General features: G+C 30.8%; 3 protein-coding genes and 1 long non-coding RNA gene across 4 annotated transcripts in view; 3 read left to right on the top strand and 1 right to left on the bottom strand.

The window, feature by feature from the left end:
- The window catches only part of LOC132746192 (neprilysin-1-like), a 134,509-nt gene that overhangs the window by 64,908 nt on the left and 48,367 nt on the right, over positions 1-21,234 (bottom strand). The gene's annotated exons all lie outside the window — the stretch shown is intronic.
- Positions 9,015-13,390, top strand: LOC132746195 (uncharacterized). The gene is made up of 6 exons (XM_060735271.1): positions 9,015-9,194; positions 9,412-9,588; positions 10,077-10,148; positions 10,558-10,691; positions 12,613-12,706; positions 13,337-13,390. The coding sequence occupies exons 1-6, from the start codon at positions 9,015-9,017 to the stop codon at positions 13,388-13,390; spliced, it is 711 nt and encodes a 236-aa protein (XP_060591254.1).
- Positions 13,756-16,416, top strand: LOC132746188 (neprilysin-2-like). Its single transcript, XM_060735264.1, has 4 exons — positions 13,756-13,878; positions 15,465-15,563; positions 15,841-15,918; positions 16,300-16,416. The coding sequence occupies exons 1-4, from the start codon at positions 13,801-13,803 to the stop codon at positions 16,405-16,407; spliced, it is 363 nt and encodes a 120-aa protein (XP_060591247.1). The 5' UTR covers positions 13,756-13,800; the 3' UTR covers positions 16,408-16,416.
- On the top strand, positions 17,170-21,203 carry LOC132746189 (uncharacterized). The gene is made up of 3 exons (XR_009627956.1): positions 17,170-17,228; positions 19,656-19,707; positions 21,135-21,203. It is a non-coding gene; the product is annotated as an uncharacterized LOC132746189 (long non-coding RNA).

Raw genomic sequence — 21,234 nt, forward strand, 5'->3', positions numbered from 1 at the left:
TGTTGACGAGGAACGTTATCCATATGTGGCTAGAATTGAGAGATCAGGGAAGCAGGTTTGCACTGGTGTTCTTATCGACAAAAAATGGGTTTTAACACTGAAGAAATGCATTGACGAAAGGTCAGCCTCTGCTTAAATGTTGATAATGGAAACAATATATAACTTTATTTATGAGTTTCTATTTAAGTTATTACTTTTAAGTTAAAAAATTGATAGTTTCCTGTTTTAAATTTGCTAAATATTCGTTAAATAAAGGACATAATTTGCTTTTTCATTTTATGTAGTTAAAATATGTTTACATTTTGTCCTAAAAATACTCACGGTAATGATGATATATATAAATGATCCTATATGTATTTTTCAATTCATCATAGTGTTACAAGCTTAATCTTGTATGTCAAACATAAATAAGTTCAAATAAATGATACTGTTAAATGTTCGCAGTTCGCTGGCAAAATACAAAGTACAGTTTATGCAAGATGACAGAGAAAAGTTTCTTCAATTGAAAATAAAGAACTTTCAGGTAACTTTGCATTATTCAAAACAAAGAAATATTCTCCAATTAAAACTGATACATTATAGTTATAGTATAGCAAAGACACTAGTAAAATTATGCAAATATATCCTTCCATATGGTGGCATAGAGGGTCTTTCTCAACAAATGATCGGGACATATAGTTTTTGTGGCGAAAACCCGAGGAAAATACCAGACCATGCTATTTCCAAATGGCAATCATGTTTGATATAATTTGGTTTGTTTTAGTTAATTTTCTTGTAAGTTTAAAAATGTTTTATGTATAAACATACATTATCTGTTTTGCTTAGAATTTAAAACATGAAAAGGCCGATGTAATCCTATTGGAACTTGAGGAAAAAGTGCAAAGTTTTGTTTGTTTGTTTGTTTGGATTTTACGGCACGTCAACACATAACTGGCCATATCGTGCCGAATGCTATAATAGGCTTAAAATATTATGTAAAACATTGTAAATGACAATAAAAATGAGCCAATTAGATCCTAGAATACAAGTTTATCTCTTTTAAATAATCAATTATGTTTTTTGATGGAATTGTATTAAAAAGTTCTTTGAGTGAATTTACAGAATAAAATCTATTACGGGCCTGTGAAAAATCATGACATTCAAGAAGAAAATGCTTGACAGTAAAATTTTCATTACAACCTACACAGAAAGGGGCATTGTCATTTGTGAGGAGATAAGAGTGGGTAATTTTAGTGTGTCCAATTCGGCATCGAAGAAGAACTGTTTGATCACGGCGGTTTGACAGAGATAGAGATGGTGACATATCAAGAGATGGGTTTATATCGTGAAGTTTATTAAAAACGGCATTGTCCCAATTTGCTTTCCATTCAGATGATACGAGTTTATTTATAGCCGGTCTAAAATCACAAGCAGGTAACAATAAGTCAGTTTTTTTGAAAATTTAATGATTGTTTAGCTAAAGCATCTACTTTTTCATTTCCTCGTATTCCTACATGGCTTGGAATCCAATATAATTTAACATATTTTGTTTTAGTATATCATGAAATCGCAAAAGAAGTTTCTTTACCATGATATTGTCAGATTTTTTATTTTTAATGGATATTAAAACAGAAAGCGAGTCAGAAAATATCACAAATTTATCGTGGGTATGCTGTGCTATGTATGACAATGCTAAATCGATAGCTTTTGCTTCAGCAGTAAAAATTGATGCATTATCTGGTAACCTCATACTAGATGTAAAATTATTTTCAAACACAGCCGCACCTACTTTGCAACCTTCTTTTGAACCGTCCGTATAAATATGTAAAAATCTTCATGTTCTTCCTTAATTGCTAGAAACTTCTCTTTGAAATATTCAGGTGAATTTGATGCCTTTTTTATATTTGAAAGGTTAATATTTATTTCCGGGGAATTATAAGTCCAAGGTGGAACATTCTCATCGTCATTTTGAAGGATACTGTCTGGATTAATTTTAAGTTTATCTAAATCATCTTTTAAACGAAGGCCTAATGGTTTAATTTCCTTGGTTTGCTAACAAATTTTTCAGTATAACTTGGTTTGAAAATAATATTTTAGCTGGATTTTTCTATTAGATGAAATTCTAGTTGCATATTGAAGTGATAGTTTTTTACGTCGAAGATAAAGCGATGGTTCCCCAGCTTCCGCATATAGACTTTCTACAGGTGAAGTGCGAAAAGCACCTAAAGCTAAACGTAAACCCTGGTGATGTATGGTATCTAGCATTTGAAGATATGATTTCTTGCGGACCCATATACTACAGAACCATAATCTAATTTTGATCGGATAAGACTTCTGTATAATTTCAGTAATGTGGAAGAATTTGATCCCCAATTTGTACTTGATAAAACCTTAAGTAAATTTAAAGCTTTTAGGCATTTAGTTTTCAAATGTTTAATATGTGGTATAAAAGAAAGTTTTTTATCAAATATAATTCCTAGAAACTTAGCTTCATCAACTACTGGAATTTTAGAACCAGATATGTAAAGTTCAGGGTCATTATGTTGTTTTTCGCAATCGGCAGAAATGAACACATTGAGTTTTTTGACTTTGAAAATTTAAACCCATTTTCTATTGCCCACTTCTGAATTTTTATCTAAATTTGTTGAAGTTGCCGTTCAATTGTTCTCATACTTTTCGATCGATAACAGATAAGAAAATCGTCTACATATAGAGAACAATCTATGCCTGGTGTAAGAGCGCTAGCAATATTGTTTATTTTAAGGCCAAAAAGTGTAACGGAAAGTATGCTTCCTTGAGGAACACCTTGTTCTTGTTGGTGATCCTCAGAAAAAGTTGAACCAAGTCTTACTTTAAAGTGCCTATCGTTTAAAAATCCAGAAATGAAAAGAGGAAGTCTGCCTTTAAGTCCAGCATCCTTTAGATCTTTTAGGATACCATATTTCCAAGTAGTATCGTAAGCCTTCTCAAGATCAAAGAAAATTGATACCAGGTGTTGTTTATTTACAAAGGCTTCTCTAATAAAAGTTTCAAGTCGTACAAGATGATCGTTTGTACTTCGCTGTTTACGAAAACCTGACTGAAAATTAGTAATAATTCCATTATTTTCTAGATACCAAACTAACCGATTATTTTAATAATATCTGTCATATTTTGCGGTACGGATCGGAATATCCGTCCCGAGGTGATCCGCCCATTGGGCGGTAACGAGGCTTGCCGAGTTACCGCCCATGGGCGGGTGACCGAGGGACGGATATTCTGATCCGAACCGCAAACATATGTCAGATATTTTTTCTTGCATATTCTACCATATTCCATTATATTTTAAATTCTTTATCTTTATTTTCAATGAAAATTTATATCATTACAACCGTAACTACTTTCATTCAACAGCGTATGAATTACAAAATCATTCATAACGGTAAAATGACGTCATCTTTATCGTGCCATTGTACAGCACGCGACTCATCTGGAACCCCCCATGCCAGATGAAATTTCCGGCATGGGTAAAACTAACGGAAACGCCAGTCTGATATGCAAGAAATCATTCTTTCGAATGTTTTGCAGAGGCAACTTGTCAGTGAAATTGGGCGATAATTTGTAGGGTCAGTTGAATCTTTTCCAGGTTTAGGGATAGGAATGACCAAAGCATTTTTCCAAGTGTTAGGAAATTCACCAGAAACCCAAATTCTGTTAAAAATTTCAAGAAGCAAGTCAAGAGATTGGGGCGGTAGGTGTTTAAGAAACTGGTAGTAAATTTCGTCCGGGCCTGCAGCACTGTCTTTTGCAGTTTTAATTGAATAAATTAAGTCGTCAATAGAGAAAAGGGAATTATAGTCTTCGTCATTTCTTGAAGTAAAATTAATATGTTCTTTCTCAGCTTTACATTTGTGTTGTTGAAATTCATTTGAATAATTGTTTGAAGAAGAGTTCTTTTCAAATGTTTTAGCCAAAGTTTCTGCAATATCCGTTTTTGTTTTGGCATATTGGCCATCACCAGTTTTCAAGTGAACAATTGGACTCTTTTTATACTTACCACTTATTTTCCGTACTGCATCCCAGACTTTCTTAATAGGAGTATTTGAATTAATATTTGAAACATAAGATTGCCATGATTGGCGTTTAGATTGACGCACTGATCTTCTAGCTTTGGCTCTAAATATTCTATAATTTTCAAGGTTTTCTGTTGTAGGGCTATGTTCAAACTTTTTGAGTGAAGCTTTACGTATACGAACGGCTTTTTTACATTCATCGTTAAACCATGGCTTTTTGATTTTGTTACTATTATTTTTTTGTAATGGAATAACTTTGCAAGCAATCGTATGTAATGCTGAAGAGAAAGTTTCAGCTATATCATCAGAGGTGAAATCAAATTCATTTTTTGTTAGATCAATAGAACAGAGCCTAGTAAATGTTTCCCAATCTGCTTTCTTAAATTTAAAACTTTGACGTCCTTCATCTGGTATAGAGTCATTTGATGTAAGTAACAATGGATAATGATCACTGCCGTACTGGTCATCTAAAACTTTCCAATCGAAGTCCAAGTATATAGCAGAGTGGACAATCGAGAGGTCGATGCAAGAAAACGTACCTGTAGCTGGATGTAAATATGTAGGTGACCGATTGTTTAATAAACAAAGCTGAAAGTTATCTATCAATTTTTCAGTTATGTTACCCTTATTATTTGTAGATGTACTGCCCCACATAGGATTGTGAGCATTAAAGTCGCCTAACAAAAGGAAAGGTGATGGTAATTGCCGAACAATACTTTCAAGTTCATCACTTGTTACCGTTAAATTTGGAGGAAGGTATAAAAAACAAATTGTTAGTGGTCGATGTAAGGTCACCTGCACAGCTAAAAAAAAAAAAAAAAAAAAGTGCAAAGTAAATTGTTACAAATTAAAAGTGACAGCAATGAAGATAAAAACATTAACAAGGAGTATGATTGTTTATCAGTTGGATTTACAGGTACACTATATTTTGTTTGTCATAACATTTCATCATTTTTATACGTGTATTATTTCAGAGCAATTTTAAATATTACACAATGAGTTGTTATGTTATGATAATCGAACATGTTATAAATTGTAAATACATACATGCATACCTTCGTAATTTAATACATCTATGTGATGATACTTTTATCTTATTGCACTGACCCGTCCGTTTCATTGCACCTGCGTCAGTACATATATATTTTTTATATTCAAATCTTTTGAATCAGATAGAAATAAGATGAAGTCACATTGTGTCATTGTAAAATTTGGTGCAAGCTTCTTACAATAAATTATATTTTTAAGATGATGGGAAGAAAGTCACGAAAGTTCGAGTAAAAACAAAATCATCAGGGAAATGTTCTAGCAAAGCTTGCAAGAACGACTTTCACTTTGATGTTGATAAAGGTGCTTCTATTTGCAAGGTATAAACATATTTGACAAATATCAAGATTCCCGTTCCCATTGAAAGTCATTTGCAGAATAAAGTGTTAACATACTTAACTTCTTTATAATGAATCGGATATCTTTCCTGTTTCGTTGCAGTTTGACATAGCTTGTGTTGGTGCGCCGTAAAACCAAACAAACAAACCGATATATTGCAGTATTGTATACGAAACATTGTTGTGTGTTTTGATATGTTATCGTATAACTTTTACATCACCATAACATATTAACAAATATATTCATTTGTTTATTATTCCCTACGTTTTATCATATTAATTTTTATTATTTCTCACTGGCCTAGGTTAGTTTCAAATAAGTGTTCTTCTAAATTGCATGACTGCTGACAGCTCCTCGATTTTCAATATATATTATTTGTATCACAGGCTGACACCGGTGCCCCAGTGATTTGTAAAATCGATAAGGAATGGCAGTTGTTTGGACTTTCTTATGTAAAGAAGGTGTGTCAGAAGAAGAATATAGCAGGCTTGAGTTTGTCTTACATCAGCTCAGCCATACAAGCGGTAAGATATAAGGGAAAATACATATTAGTGCGTGCGTACATATGGTCACATATTACTTCCTTTATTTAATTGTATACATTCAGTATGCTATTTTTTAAAAGTTTGAATAGTTTAATCAAATAGATAAATCAAAGCATTGTCTACGAGTTTTACAAAATTAGGCTTACCAAAAATAACATCAAAAGTTATTTCCCTATTTAAAGTGAACTGTTAGTTTAGTTATTTCTATAGTTTTTTGTAAAATGTTGTGTCACGTTGAATCCAATTATTTTTAATTATCTCAGGTTGTTCAAGAGGAAGGCAAGTAAAATTATTTTATAATAAATAATGCTTACTAATGCTTTTACAAGGCAGAAACGGGCATGATAACTTCAACATATTATGTATTATTACGCGTTGAAGAAAACATCAGTAATATATACATTTAGAGAATATTCACGGGATAACAACCGTTGTTTTAATTACTACTGCATTGTACGTAAATGTAAATACTGAATCAAACTTTAGGTTCAAACCATGATATCACTTTTACTTTTGCAATAGAAAGTGGATACAAGATAATTTTAGGATCATTATGAATTTTATCAAAAATTTTAGATAATTTTTTTCCCCAAAAAAAAAATTTGTACATTTTTTTAAAATACAATGACCTCAAAAGTTGCTTTTAAATTAAAAAAAAAAAATAAAAAAGGGGCTTTTTTTTTTTTGGTTTTCCTTTTTTTTAATAAAAAAGGGGAGAAAAAAACCAAAAAACGAAAAGCGGCTATTTTTTTTTGGGGCTTGGCTTTAAATATTAAAAAAAACCTTTTTTCTTCATTTTTAATTTTTTTTTTATTTTTTCTTTTTAACAACCAAGCAAAACGGTTTAAAAAAAAAAAAAAAAAGAAAAAAAAAAAAAAGAAAAGGGAAAACCGGGTTTTAGGGGGTTTTTTTTTGTTCTAATTCCTTTTTCCAAAAAAAGGGGGTTTTTTCCCCCGGGGCCTTTTAAAATTGGGTTTCTGTGCGTCTCAATCTTGCACAAAGTGTGTGTCCGGACTGTGTTTTTTTTGCATTGTATGATTTTAAAATACTTTTTTTGACAAATGACGTGTTATATCTACAACCAATAACCCAAGATCAAAGGTCAATCTCACGTTTACAGTTGGAAGGTTCACATTGGAGTTAAATTGTACACACATGCGTGTCTGGACTGTTACCTCCATGCATACCAATATTTTTCAAATAACCTAGCACATATGTCTTACACATCAAGATGACATGGTGCGTCAAAGTCCCACTTCCCTAATCCTAGGTCAAGGCAATATGTTCACATATTCAATGAAAGGATTTTAAAATAACTTTTTACCAGAACAATATTAGCAATGAATTTTCTTTACTCTCTTTTTCTTATTGCAATAAATTTCTGCAATACTAACGTAAACGTTATCGGGGACATTCTTCACGTTTCTGCGTGAAAGCTCTTGCTCTTAAATAAATTAATTTATCAATTCAATACGATATTGTAGATAGCCATTTATTCTGTCTGACATATTACAATCTGCTGTTTATAGCAGTAAGTAAAATAATATATAAAGTAACTTTTTAAATTAAAAATGATAAAACTAGGCTTTCACTAAATCGAATATTATTGATGATTGCTTTCACCTTAACTGCAAGTACATAAAATAAATATTGATCACTTTACTTTTTAATTATAAAAAAAGGCAGACGATTATACTAGTTTTACCTGTTTGCATTTGATATACTTTAAACAGTGTTTTAATAATGTTGACTATTAGCGAGATTGAAACCTTATTTATGAGTCATCAAGAAACAATAGGAAAGGAATTTATTTTTAGTAAATAAACAGAGTTACCTTTTTCTTTTTAATGAAGCTGCACGAATAACTGCATCAATAGACAAAGATGTAAACCCTTGTGACGATTTCTATGAGTTTACTTGTGGAAAATGGTTGAAACAAAACCCTATTCCTAACGATGAACATTATATTAGCACCGTTAGTTTGCTACAAGAGGATATTCTGATGCTCGTAAAATGTAAGTAGGGGGAGGCTCAATTAGTCCATTTGTTATAATATTCATCTATCAATACAAGAAAACACTGGTACAATACTTATCACCAGACGTGCCATTTATGTTCTGTTTAACAGAAAAAAATCATTTCGTTAAATAAGCTGTAAATAACTACTTGCACATTTCTAAATTGTCAGAGAAAAAACAAGTAATGATGAAATATTAAAGATCCTGTATATGTTGTGATTGATATTTTACTGTGTGTATACTACACTTGCAAAAAAATTATATATGTATATAAATATGCAAATAAAACAACGTAGAATATGTAAAATGTGTACTGCAAATATTTGTGCACATCATATTTAATCAATAAATTATATGCATTCATTTCTTATTGGAAAATTTGACTTATTTATAGAAAATGAATTTCTAATTACCTCCCTTTATTTAAATAAAATGTTGAATTCGATAATATCTTTATAAATAATGCTTATTGGAACTTACAATACTGACAAATCTTAATTTGAGCATCATATTTATAAAATAAGACCATGAAAAAATGTGTTACAGGATCTTTAAGATTAGAATGCAAAACATCTCATTATTACAAATATGCATCTAGTCATAATAATTTGATTTTTTAATTATCATCTCAAATTTTCTAATATAAAGCTGAAATTGGAAAAAAAAAATGATGAAAAAAGAAATTTTAAACATTTAAAAACCAAGGGTTTTTTTTAAAGATGCTGGGTAAGGTGAGCAAAAATAAAAATTTTAAAAATTTTTCTTAACAAATGTGATTTTTTGGTACCACCCGTAAAAAATTAAATTATATAGTAACGTATAATTCGCCATGCGTATTGTCGATTGCTTCAAAGTAAAACAAAAACTCAAAAAACATTTCACTTGTAATGCGTATAAAATGTTGTTTGTTTGTTGTTTTTTTTTGTTTTGTTTTTGTTCTTTGATTTAATCATACATTAAAATTGACAGAAACACATTTTGATTATATTTTAGATCAGATTGAAAAACTTAAAAATGTCCCTCTACATAATCTAATGGAAGAGTTAGGAGGGCTACCATTATTAGGATCACAACCTGGGGGAAATTGGGACTCTGATGCTTATTCCTTTGAAGACCTTTTCATCAGTTGCTGGCACATTACGTCATCGTCACCGATATTATATGTGTATTTCAGTAAAGATATTGTGGGAAACGAAGAACGCGTTCAACTAAGTGTAGGACATGCATGTAATACAAACATTCATGAGTACTTGTTTCATCAAACATATAACATTTCATTAAAATTTAGTAGATACTATTATACCAAATTCATGTATTATTAGCTTATTCATCAATTGAGGAACATGTATTATTATTCTTCAAGAAATATTATTACCTTTCAAGAAATGTTGACATAAGCAATGAAATTTCATATTTTATATAATTATGTAGATTGATAATCCAACCTTTCCTGTGCCAGTCTATTATTACCTTGAAGGACGCGATAGTAATATTTTTTCGGCGTACAAGACATATTTACAGGAATTATTTCAAGCATTTGGCGCAAATGAGACAACAGCAACCGAGTATTCTAAAGGAATTGTCAACCTTGAGATTGACCTTGTAAATGTACGTTCTTATGTTATAATTTATTTAAGGTCTATCGTATTAATAAATAATGTTGTAATTGCATACAGTGTTGCGGGCGTTCTTGGCTAAGTTGTTAAGACGTTTGATTTTTTAAACAACTTGCCTCTCACCGCCATAGGACTTATCCCGCAAGGGACATTTGATTATTTCATCTTTGAAAGTCATCAAGCTAGCACACGGAACGTCGGTGGTTTCTCTCAGATAATCGTTTGTGTCTGAAATAATGTACGGTTAACAAATTGATGTCTTCCACACACTGGTTAAGCTAGAAAGTCGTCATATTACTTTTAGTAGTGTTACTTAATATAGTTATACTTAAATATCAATTACTCTAAGAATGCTGTCAACATGTACACAAATTTGATCCTTATCTTACAAGTATTAAAATGTGTTCATTCAACTGATAATATGATACGGAGATATACAGGTTTGTTTAATTGTATATATTCAGACGTTATATTTTTCAGATTTCAAGCTATGTAAATAAGGATTATAATCGAGCGGTCCCAATAAAGAAGCTTAACAAATTTGGGGATAAGGTAATTAAACAAACAAATTTCAAGTAGGGTCAGACAATATGATGATAGTAATTTCGTTAACGTTTGAGTTTGCATATTAAGATATTTTTTTCATATTTTAAACTTGTAAAAAACTTTTTAAGTTTAAAAATGTGCCTGCTAGAAATTCATATCAAGGGTCAAATGCACAATAAGGTATACCAATAAATTTATTTGTTTGACATTTTTGTAACCGTCTTAATCAAAGTCAGAGAGCAAATTTAAAAATCAAAATCTCGAAACAAAGTGATCCCTAGGAAGCATTTATCACAACAAAATAACAAGAGAATTGCAGACTCGGTTTAAGAAGCCAACACTGAAGCAGATGCAATTACTTTATTTGTCTATTTAAAAAATCACAAAACAAAAACAATATTTTTTATCGTTTTAGATTGATCTCAAGAAAATCGTTAAGGGAATACTGCAGCACGGAGAGTTATCGACGAAATCGTCAGATGTGGTAAACTTATCTGGCGTCAGATATATAAATAGCATTTACAAAGTGCTAAATAACTATCCAAAAAGGTATGTATTTCTTGTTATATTAAAAGAATATCAAAGTTCATTTGTATCATCACACTCATAACGTTTTGAAATGACTCACGAAATGCAATTGTTGTTTTACTGGCAGTAACCATACTGTAAATGGCTTATACAGTAATGACAATCCGCCCACGTGGTAATCACGTATTGATGTGTTGAGACAAGTTAAACTATGCGTATGTTATTGGTTTATTTTAAGATGCATAAAACATGTAATAAAGCGTGTTTACTTTAAATACGGAAATGATTTTACTTTAAATAGGAAAATATTTTTTGATGTTATTTATGGTGAAACGTTAGCCTTATTTTGTAAATGTGCAACTCATAGACAATGCTTGATATTCTGCCTAATATGTTTGATAGGGGGGATAGTTCGAATCGTGTTTGTATTATGTTCACACATTTACTGAATCTTGAAAATTAAAACAAACGACAAAATAAGTTCTGCAAAAATACATTGGTGAAAGTTCATATTTTTTTAATCTATGGTTTGTATTTCACGAGTTATATCTTTTTACTGGTAACCTAAAATAAACATGTTTATATTCAAACTAAAAAATATTTATCCTTATAGCAGTTTCTTAAGTGTGATCATTTAATTAACCAAACTCTATTACATGAAGTCAATGTAACAGAAACGTAGACACAAATGTATTGAACTAATACTACCGGTAATACCTTTTCCTTGACTTATGCCCCAACTTTTAACTTCTTCTGTTCAATGTACTTATGGTTAAAGACAAAAACTGAGGCACCCCTAGCAACCGTACTTAGTTTAGTCTTACAATCATTGCACTTTAGACTAAAACTAGTGTACAGGTCAATCCTGTAAAGTTTCTTAGAAATTGCATTAGTGGTATAAGAGAAGTAGTCCGGACAAACTTTAAAAATAAAAATTATTAAAGGGCCATAACTCTGACAAAAATCATTGAAACGGAAAATGCTGACAATATGCACAACAAAACTTGGTGCTGATCACTCCTGTAAAGTTTGGATGAAATTGCACCAGTAGATAATGAAGAGTAGTGCGGACAAGCTTTTGTGTTTCTGGCAATACACAGCAAAAAAACTCCTTTTTATCAAAGGGCCATAACTCGGCCAAAAATCATTCAACCGGAAAACCCGTGCAATATGCACACGGACTTGAGCTACAAATCAATCCTGTAAAGTTTCATTGAAATTGCATTAGTGGTATAAGAGAAGTAATCCGGACAAACTTTAAAAATAAAAATTATTAAAGGGCCATAACTCTGACAAAAATTATTGAACCGGAAAATGCTGAAAATATGCACAACTAGACTTGGTACTGATCATTCCTGTAAAGTTTGCATGAAATTGCACCAATAGTTTATGAGGAGTAGTCCGGACAAGCTTTTGTGTATCTGGCAACACACAGAAAAAAACACCTTTTTATCAAAGGGCCATAACTCGGCTAAAATCATTCAACCGGAAAACCCGTGCACTACGCGCAAGGACTTGAACTACAGATCAATCCTGTAAAGTTTCATTGAAATTGCATTAGTGGTATAAGAGAAGTAGTCCGGACAAACTTTAAAAATAAAAATTGTTAAAGGGCCATAACTCTGACAAAAATCATTGAACTGGAAAATGCTGACAATATGCACAACAAGACTTGGTACTTATCATTCCTGTAAAGTTTGGGTAGTTTATGAGGAGTAATCCGGACAAGTTTTGTGACGGACGGACAGACGGACAGACAGACAGACGGACAGACATACGACGGAGAAGTGATCCCTATATGACGCCACTACTCCGTAGAGGCGACACAAAAAGGTGTTTTTTTCTGTGTGTTGCCAGATACACAAAAGCAATTATTTTGGATACCCTTAATACCGCTTTAAGACAACAGAAACTTCAATGTAAATGTTGTCAATTATTTCAGGATGGTAGCAAGTTATTTACTATCACGTGCTGTAATAACAGAACTCTCATTTTTGCCACAAATTTATACAAATATAAATAAAAAATTTGAAAAGGTATGTATCTTTATAATTACGTGTTTAAGCAACTAGCAGCGAGAAACTTCCGTATTACTAATATTGGCTTTATTTTTTTCTTTTGTACGTTTTGTTATTTCATTGTAAGTGCATATTTTTGCAGTGTCTGGATTGAAAGAATGGCGTTTTGTTTTTTGTTACTAGTGTTAAATAACAATTATAACTGAAGGCAAATCCTTTGTCCTGAATGTAATTTCAATTCCTTAATAAAGTTGAGTCAATTTAAGTGAAAAAGAAATGAAATGAAATTGTAGCAAATAGTCAATGTCACAATCTTGCTTTTTTGTACTGATATTTTATACGCAATTCCCGAGTGAATATGCAAAATCTAGATCTATCGTGATATTATTTACTTTGATTACACATAGCAGCCTATATAATTCTTGGCAACGCTGTGCAGCAAAAGTCCAATGTCATAATTACGCCATATGACATTATGTAAATGCTTCACATTTGCATAGTTCACTTTTTTGTAGGATACACTTTTGACGGTGAGCCAACTACTTATACATTACTTACACAAATTGACCTTTTATTCTCAACAAAGTCTTTTTAAAGATTGCGATTTCTGATTACTGCAAATATATTACAATTTCTGTTTTATATTAGTTTTGCTTTAGAGTCGTTAGTGTTATAGCTGTCTTCACTGTTCATCATCGTTAGATTGACAGCGTGCTTTTTTCGCTATTTATGTCTAAAAGCAGAAACTGAAAACCTCCTGCTCAACTACGTCAGCGGCATACGTTGCTATTTTAGCCCTTAATGCAGTATAGATAAATATTCTTCTAGTTGATGGCATCTTATAGATCTTCACACATAGCTTCGTTATAGCGTTTTAAGATTTTGAACGTCGATTCCTATTGACTCAGTTGTTGGCGATAATGTAAAATGGCGATTTAGCCGTCGGCCGCATAAGCTTATATCTGGTCATATTAAGGCTGTAATACTTAGTAAAAATTGTTTATTCAAAACGTCAGAGGGCTTAGGATAGCCCTCGTATATTGACCTTAGTTTAAATATAATTCCAGGTCGATAGCGGAAATAATCCTTCTAGATTGGAGTACTGTATTAGCATGCTGGACGACAGACTCCCAGACGTGATTGCACGTGTGTTTGTGGAGGAACATTTTCTTAAAAAAGAACGGCGTTACGTACGTATACATTAAAAACATTTTATGAGTCGTCTCGTTTAATTTAGTAAATAATGCATATGTTTCCTAGAAAAGATAAAAAAACATAGGCAATTTTGTTTTATCGTTATATTGGAATCAACTTAAACACCAATATACGGGGGTTCCATGCAAAATACATAATTTTATTCGAAAATTCAATTTAATCTGTTCGTCATGGCACGCTGACTTTGGAAAAAGTATTCAAAATTCTTCCGTATTCTTACATTTTTAATTAACTGAATAATCGATTCTCAACTGTAGCTGTGAATTGCTCTGATCAACCTGTAACAAGTCTGATCCGACTTCGTCCAGACCAGAAGAAAACTTCGGGATACAAAGGTTTTCGGACAAGAATGATTTTATTTTAATATTTGTTCACGTGAAATTCAAAAAAGTTCCAGTAAAGAAAACGAAAATGTATTTAAAATTGCAACATAAATATTTTTTATTGCAATTTTATCAACTATAAACTTTCATTTAACTACCATTGAATACAGAAAAAATAAATGTTGTGTCTTCAATGGTAAGTTTTTCCATTGGGACGTTAAGAAGAAGGCTAAGCCATTATTAAAAATTAAACCGGCATTGGTAAATTATTTGCTGTTTGTCAAGTGTCCGAACAGGGTCATTTCAATTACAAGTTTATTTGATGACTAACTCTCACATTTTGTTTCTAATGCATGTTCAAGATAAATTTTTGAAAAAGTACTGTCTACATCACTTTTTGGATTATGATGACTTCATTACTGTATCTTGCTTGTCTATCCTTTAGGGATCACATGTCTGGACACTTTATCTGTTAATCAACAAAGAATAATTAGTGATTTAAAGGCAGCATGTGAATTTTCATTCTTCATGTCAAAAACACAAATGTGGATGGAGGATCTTTTCATGGTTTACAACTTAAAACAGCATTTCTCTAGATTCATGCTAATTTTTATGAACATTTTTAAAATGTACTTAAAAGTAATATATAATAAATTGAAGGTATAAATTTATGTTTACACATTGAAAACGGCACTTAAAATTCATGTATGTAAACTACAAAAGAAGGGTTCGCTTTGGTGATTTTCCGGACACAACTTGGTCATAATTTATCATTGTACCTAATATTTAGCAAATCCGTAAGTTGACACAGTTACAGAGCCTATTTCTACCATCGGACAGGTATTGTTTTTGAATAATTCAAAGCCTTTAATGCTAGAAATACACAAATTGCTATCGCAACATTGAACCACACTAAATAATAAAAAACCAAGATCATCAAAGAAATGCTTTATACATGTATCAAACACAGAACCCCTCGATTCTATGCATTTAAAGAACATGAAAATACTTTTTGCATATTTTTTTTTATTTTTACCTTTCGGTTACTTACATTTATTATTAACTTTTTTTTAGTTTGAAATTATGAAATAGTTAAAAGTAAATTTTTGAAAATGCCTTCCTTATCAAGTTAAATTTAATTAATTTCATTTTTTCATTGTTTACCGTGCACATTTTCACATATAATGTCATAATACCACTTTATAAGATAGAAACTCAATGCATATAAATGATTATAGATTTTAGATTTAGTAGATCAGCACAAGGAAGTATTTAAAGATATAATAGAGAATGCCAAGTGGATATCGGATACAGCAAAAACTGCTTCAAAAGAAAAGGTAGATCATTATGAATGGCTTGAATTAAAAGAACAACAATGTCAATATGATTATATATTTGTGCGCTTTATCATTTAACTATATGTTTATGAAGATAGTCATGGACGCTTTAATAGTGCCTTCCAAACTACGGTCTGTCTACGAAGACTTGTATAATGCAGTATAGATAATCGATAAATTTTACCCATGTTGGATTGAAAACAAGATTTATACTTTAGTGCTATAAGTACCTTAAAATGTTAATGATATTCAGATTTATTGATTTGTTTGCATATAGATTGATTCAATGAAAGTTGAGGTAGGGTATCCCAAAGAAGTATACAATGATGCATATCTTAATCAGCTTCACAAAAACGTAAGTTATATTATGTATTACATTTTGTTCCATGATTTCTTTTGTTGAAAAAAAACAAGAAACGAAACAAAACAAAACAATACAAACTTAAATGTTATAAATAATAAAAACAGATAAGAAAATAAAGAAATATATAAATAGATTTATAACCCGGTCATAGCATCAATGTTTTCATAAAATATATGAAAACACCATGGCCCCTTGGAAACAGTATTACGCCTTTTATTATTATGAGTATTGTACGAGATCGGACCAAAGTACTTTTGACAAAACAAAAATCGATTTTTATGCGTTTGTTTTCATATTAAATCTATATTACATAATGACAATTTAAAAATGATACTCATTTTCTAAAATAAGTTTTCTATTTTAATATTTTAGTTTAAAGTCAACACCGACAATCCTTTCCAGACAGCTGTTAGTATGACCAGGGCAGAAAAGTCTAATGAAGTTAAATTGCTAAGGGCAACACCAAAAGATACCATGTAAAGTTATTTTCTTGTGTCTTTAATAATAGTCATTGAATTTGAAGAAATTTGCTACAGTCTTTACGTCCGGACAAAAGTAAGAATTAAAATCAATTGTTAATAAATCAAACTATTCACATGTAACGCCTGTGATTATTGCCTTTTAAAAAACTGATTTTTTTATTTATTAAATTGTGGTTTAAAATGTTAATTCAAACAAAATACTGATTTTAAAATAGATTTGACCCTGATAATATTATTTGACCCTGATATAATCGTAGTTAAATATCTATTGTGTTTTGAATGAGAATACAAAATAATTTAGTTTATTTAAAAATCAGCGGTGTTTTAATATAACTTATGTATCACAGCTCATTAGCCTAAACGATCACAATCATACGTATCAGAGAGCAAAATCGTATATATGACAAAAAACGTTATGTGTTCGAAGATATGGGTTCATAGCCATAGTTCTGAGGCAGCTTTTATTAAAAAAACAAAAACAAAAAAAAACTTGTGACGAGGCAATTAGTGAGTTGGCTAAATGTTTATTGTGAAATTCAAACAAATTGGCTTAACTACTTTTATTATTCATTTAAAAAGAAAATAACAGATGAACACAAGGGCACGCACAACTTCTATGTTGATTATTGTCGTCCACGCTTACTCGCAAACAAATTTATTATTCTAAAAAGTGTTTATTATAACTATATTATGTAAACACGTATTGCACAAAAACACTTGGGTGTTTCCATTCTAATATTTATAAATGATTACGTTTCAGGTGGATGTTTTCAAGGTTGGAAATAAATGCATATAACCTTCTGCATCTAAATACAATCAGTAAGTATCACTTTCACAGTTTAAGTATTGTAGTTTATTGTCAATTTCGAATTATTTTATAGCTTATTCAAGTTTTGAATGATTGAAATTTGACATCGATGTAGCGTTTTTGACCTCAATACAAAACAATGCAAAACTGAAGTGTCAGATTTTTAGATTTGTTAAGTAAACAATTGATTGTTATTGTATTCAAAATTGCATTCTGGGGTGTTTCACTCGGGGTAGGCAGTCGAAAACTAAATTGTAATAAAACTTACACATTTTTTTTAATAATAAGTTGAAACTGGGTAATAATTAATTGAGATCATGTTATTAAATGTTATAATTTTTGTGAACTTTTGATAAAAAAACGTTAAATTAATTTGTGTAATTTTGATATCTAAATTATTTATTTCGATTGATTCTCAATTTGATACTTTTGCAGTGTTTATATTACTAGAAACATCAAATTGATTGAAAAGACGTAAATTAAGACGTAAATTAAAAGTAAACTAAAAAGTAAAAATATATAAACATTGTACTCAAACATGTTTTCAGTTTTAATTCAGTCAATTGCCGTTTCTTTCTGCAACTTTTCCTTCGAAAATGGTCTTGGGCGAGGGGGGAAGGTGGATGTACTAGTTAATTCGTCACATTGATACTTAATCTAACTTTTTTAGTGAAAAATGTAATTTAATCAATTGAAGTTGTGTAAATTTGACAATATTGGATTTTCCTTCAGTTCTATTATATTCACCTATGGCTTCATAATTTATACACTTACTGATCCATATTAATTACATGATCAGGGCAAGTAACATGAACATGGTTTCTATTTTTACCAAGTTCAAGTCCTTAACAGCATTTTGACAAATTGATAATAATTATTGTTTATCCTAAACCGGCAAGTTGGATAAATCTTTAGTTTTATCTATACTTATTTGCTTCGTATTTTCCAAACTAAATTATCAGTACAAAGATCATAATATTACCAAGTAATGTAACTTTTCCATCCATTTACCCAGTTTGTTCCTTTTTATCATTTTAAGAATAGGGCTTTGAATGGTTAACCTATTTCGGCTAAGTTTGATTCATCTTTCTCTCTCAATTACTTCATTTATTAAATAATATTTTAAATTTTTGGTAAGTTGATACCTTTAATGGTCTCTATGTTTTGTGGAGTATGGCATCTCTTGGGTCAGGGTCACTTGTGTAAAAATCAACTTTTAAAAGTGTTGCTCATACAGCCTTCATTAATGTCTTTCATGTTTAATACAATGTTAAGTTAAGGGTCACTTGGGTCAATGTCAATGTCGCCAATGTCAAAAATATATTTTTACACTTTTACAAGCTTATTTTATTGAAAGTTTTTTTTATATATGTTAGGAACATTAAATTTGGGTATTTTGCTTTCGATAGACCTAGAGGTCAGTAAGGTCAAGGTCAGCAGTGGTATAAATAGAATTTATTATTTTGTTTGCACATCCTTAATCTATAGACAAATGTTTTTCATAATTGATAAGAAGATAATTTTCATGGTTTTTTTCCTTGGATGAAGTAAGGGGTCAGTTGTGTCAAGATCACTAGTGCTAAAATATTTGTTTACACTTTTGCCCATATAGCCTTTATTTATGGACAGATGTCTCATATATATGGTAGCAAGATACCTTACATGGCATTCGTCATTTGGACAGAGGTAAATGTCAGTGTGTCAAGGTCAAGACTGCCTTATATAACTTTTTAGACCTTTCCTTAAACGGCCTTAATATTTTGACTGATATTTTTCATTTTTGAAAGGATGATACCTTGTATTATTTGGATTGAGTTAGGGGGCAGTTTGATAAAGATCATCAGAGGTAAAAAATGAGTTTTATACTTTTGCCAATTTGACAGATATCTTGCATGGATATTTTGCATGCTTTTTGTCCCCTCTGAATTTAGTTAGCGGTCAGTGGGTCAAGGATCAAGATCAATATCCCAAGAATAGTTCTTTTTTCATACTGGTTAATGTAAACAACCTTAAATTATAGACTTAGGAAGGAACATACTTTGGGTGGTCTAGTGCTGGGAATCACAAGGTCCGTGATATTTTTTTACACAATTATACATCTTTGTTTTGTCGTACCAATGGTTTATATTTAAAATGAACATACCATAGGTAGCCCTTTCAGTTTGAAATTGGGGTATCTGGGTTCATGGTGAAGTCTTGCATTTATATACATTTTAATAAAGTTGAATTTGTTCACCTTCGCAAAGACTTGCCAACTTATATTTTTCACAAGTACAAAATGCCATGACTCAAGTTATTTAACAATGTTTGCAAATTCATTTGGATTCTGTTTTCTGTCAAAACCACATGTAAATAGGAAAACCGGGGGAGCAAGGGGAATTTGACCAACACGTTTTCGTTTAACATATTCCAATTTGTGGTGTCTTTATTTATTTTAGTGTTTCATTCCGGAATACTTCAACCAGGTTATTATTCGCATGATAGACCTGAGTAAGTACTTTTTTATTCGAAAGTGTTATATTCCTAAAATATTATCCAAATACATGTAGAAGGCATTGCATTTTATTTTAAATCAAGATACATTAAAACACACCCTAACACCAGTTATTGCATAATAGTAATATGGTTACTATATGTCATCAATTGTTTATTTTAGTAACACAAAAATTTTGTAAAATGAAAAAATTTACTTATTTTTAATCCTTCCTTTACAAAAAGTAAATGTCAAATAAACCATTTAAGTTAACGATTTTATGTTGCGTGTATTTCTTATAACATTGACACGTAATCAGCAATTCATAAATGAGAGTATTTATCTAAATATTGTGTTACGAACATCGCGTATTGGAAATGGAAAGCCAGCAACAAACTTTAAAGAATAATATTATATTCTACGAAAAAACTGAAATAGTCTTTACATGAATCATAAACCACCAGATTATAGAATGGTCCACAAAATATGTAACTGATCTCATTATCTCATGAACACTAAGTTAAATAACCAAAACACTGTTCATAATAATGTCCTCATTTTGTTATAGTCTGGTTTTATTAACCTGTCAATAATGGATGCATAAAAATATCCGTCCCAACTTCGGTTTTATCTTTAAAGTTTACGATATTTGATATGGAGTAAAGAACTTTGTAGCTTATGTCTGGAAACGTTTCAATAGCATGTATGCGGTTTCAATCTTACAACACGTAGGACAACCTGTAGGTTACCCTATTGCTCTATAACGGTTAGTTAAACTATTTAATAGAAACAAATTAAATTCAAACACATTCAACGACATCAGCCGACAATTTATCTAAGATTAATGCATTGCGTGCGATGACCGTATAAGAAGTCTGCAATTTACAGATTAATAAAATCAAACATTAATCATCACGCATTAATACTTATCCTGGCTATATAAGATTGTCTGTGACTTGATGTTTGATTACATTAACCAATTTAACGTAAAGGTAACCTCCTTTAAAAATATACCGTAACATAAACAAATTGGTATCTTTTGAGAGCATCTGATTACATTCTCTTTTTTTTAAATTTTCTATTAGATTCTTCATAATTCTATTGCTGCTAAATTCTGAAAACTAGAAGATCCCTCAAATTCAAGATAACTATAAAACACTTTTGAGAAAGAATAAGTATAGCTTGTGACACCAAACACGTATGAAATGAAGCAAGACGTAACAATTGACATACTTTGTGCTTCACAAATACCCTAACAGATGTAAAGGAACGGATATCATTTAATTTTAAGCTTATCATTTTAAATAAAAAGATGCAAGTAATCTTTCGCCTTAGAACATATACATAATTCAATATGAAAATATATTAAGTGCTTGAACTAGGTATTGATTTGTTGTATTAAGATTACTATCTACTGATTACATTACCTTTATTTGTGTTTCAGGTATATGAATTATGGAGGTATTGGGGCCACTATCGGTCATGAAATCGCACATGGATTTGATGATATAGGTAAAGCTGCTTGGTCATTACAAATGTGTAAT

This window comes from Ruditapes philippinarum, unplaced genomic scaffold (genome assembly GCF_026571515.1).
Source record: "Ruditapes philippinarum isolate M1 unplaced genomic scaffold, ASM2657151v2 ctg2499_1_1_1_1, whole genome shotgun sequence".
Classification (NCBI taxonomy): Eukaryota; Metazoa; Mollusca; class Bivalvia; order Venerida; family Veneridae; genus Ruditapes; species Ruditapes philippinarum.

What these genes read in the sequence shown, in the direction of transcription:
- LOC132746195 (XM_060735271.1), top strand. Translation starts at nt 9,015, where the DNA reads ATGGAAGAGTTAGGAGGGCTACCATTATTAGGATCACAACCTGGGGGA. An exon ending in TTGAGATTGACCTTGTAAAT is followed by an intron (nt 9,589 to 10,076) that starts GTACGTTCTTAT and finishes TATATTTTTCAG; the next exon opens with ATTTCAAGCTATGTAAATAA. An exon ending in TAAATAAAAAATTTGAAAAG is followed by an intron (nt 12,707 to 13,336) that starts GTATGTATCTTT and finishes GTTTTATATTAG; the next exon opens with TTTTGCTTTAGAGTCGTTAG.
- LOC132746188 (XM_060735264.1), top strand. Translation starts at nt 13,801, where the DNA reads ATGCTGGACGACAGACTCCCAGACGTGATTGCACGTGTGTTTGTGGAG. An exon ending in TTAAAAAAGAACGGCGTTAC is followed by an intron (nt 13,879 to 15,464) that starts GTACGTATACAT and finishes AAATGATTATAG; the next exon opens with ATTTTAGATTTAGTAGATCA. An exon ending in AAACTGCTTCAAAAGAAAAG is followed by an intron (nt 15,564 to 15,840) that starts GTAGATCATTAT and finishes GTTTGCATATAG; the next exon opens with ATTGATTCAATGAAAGTTGA.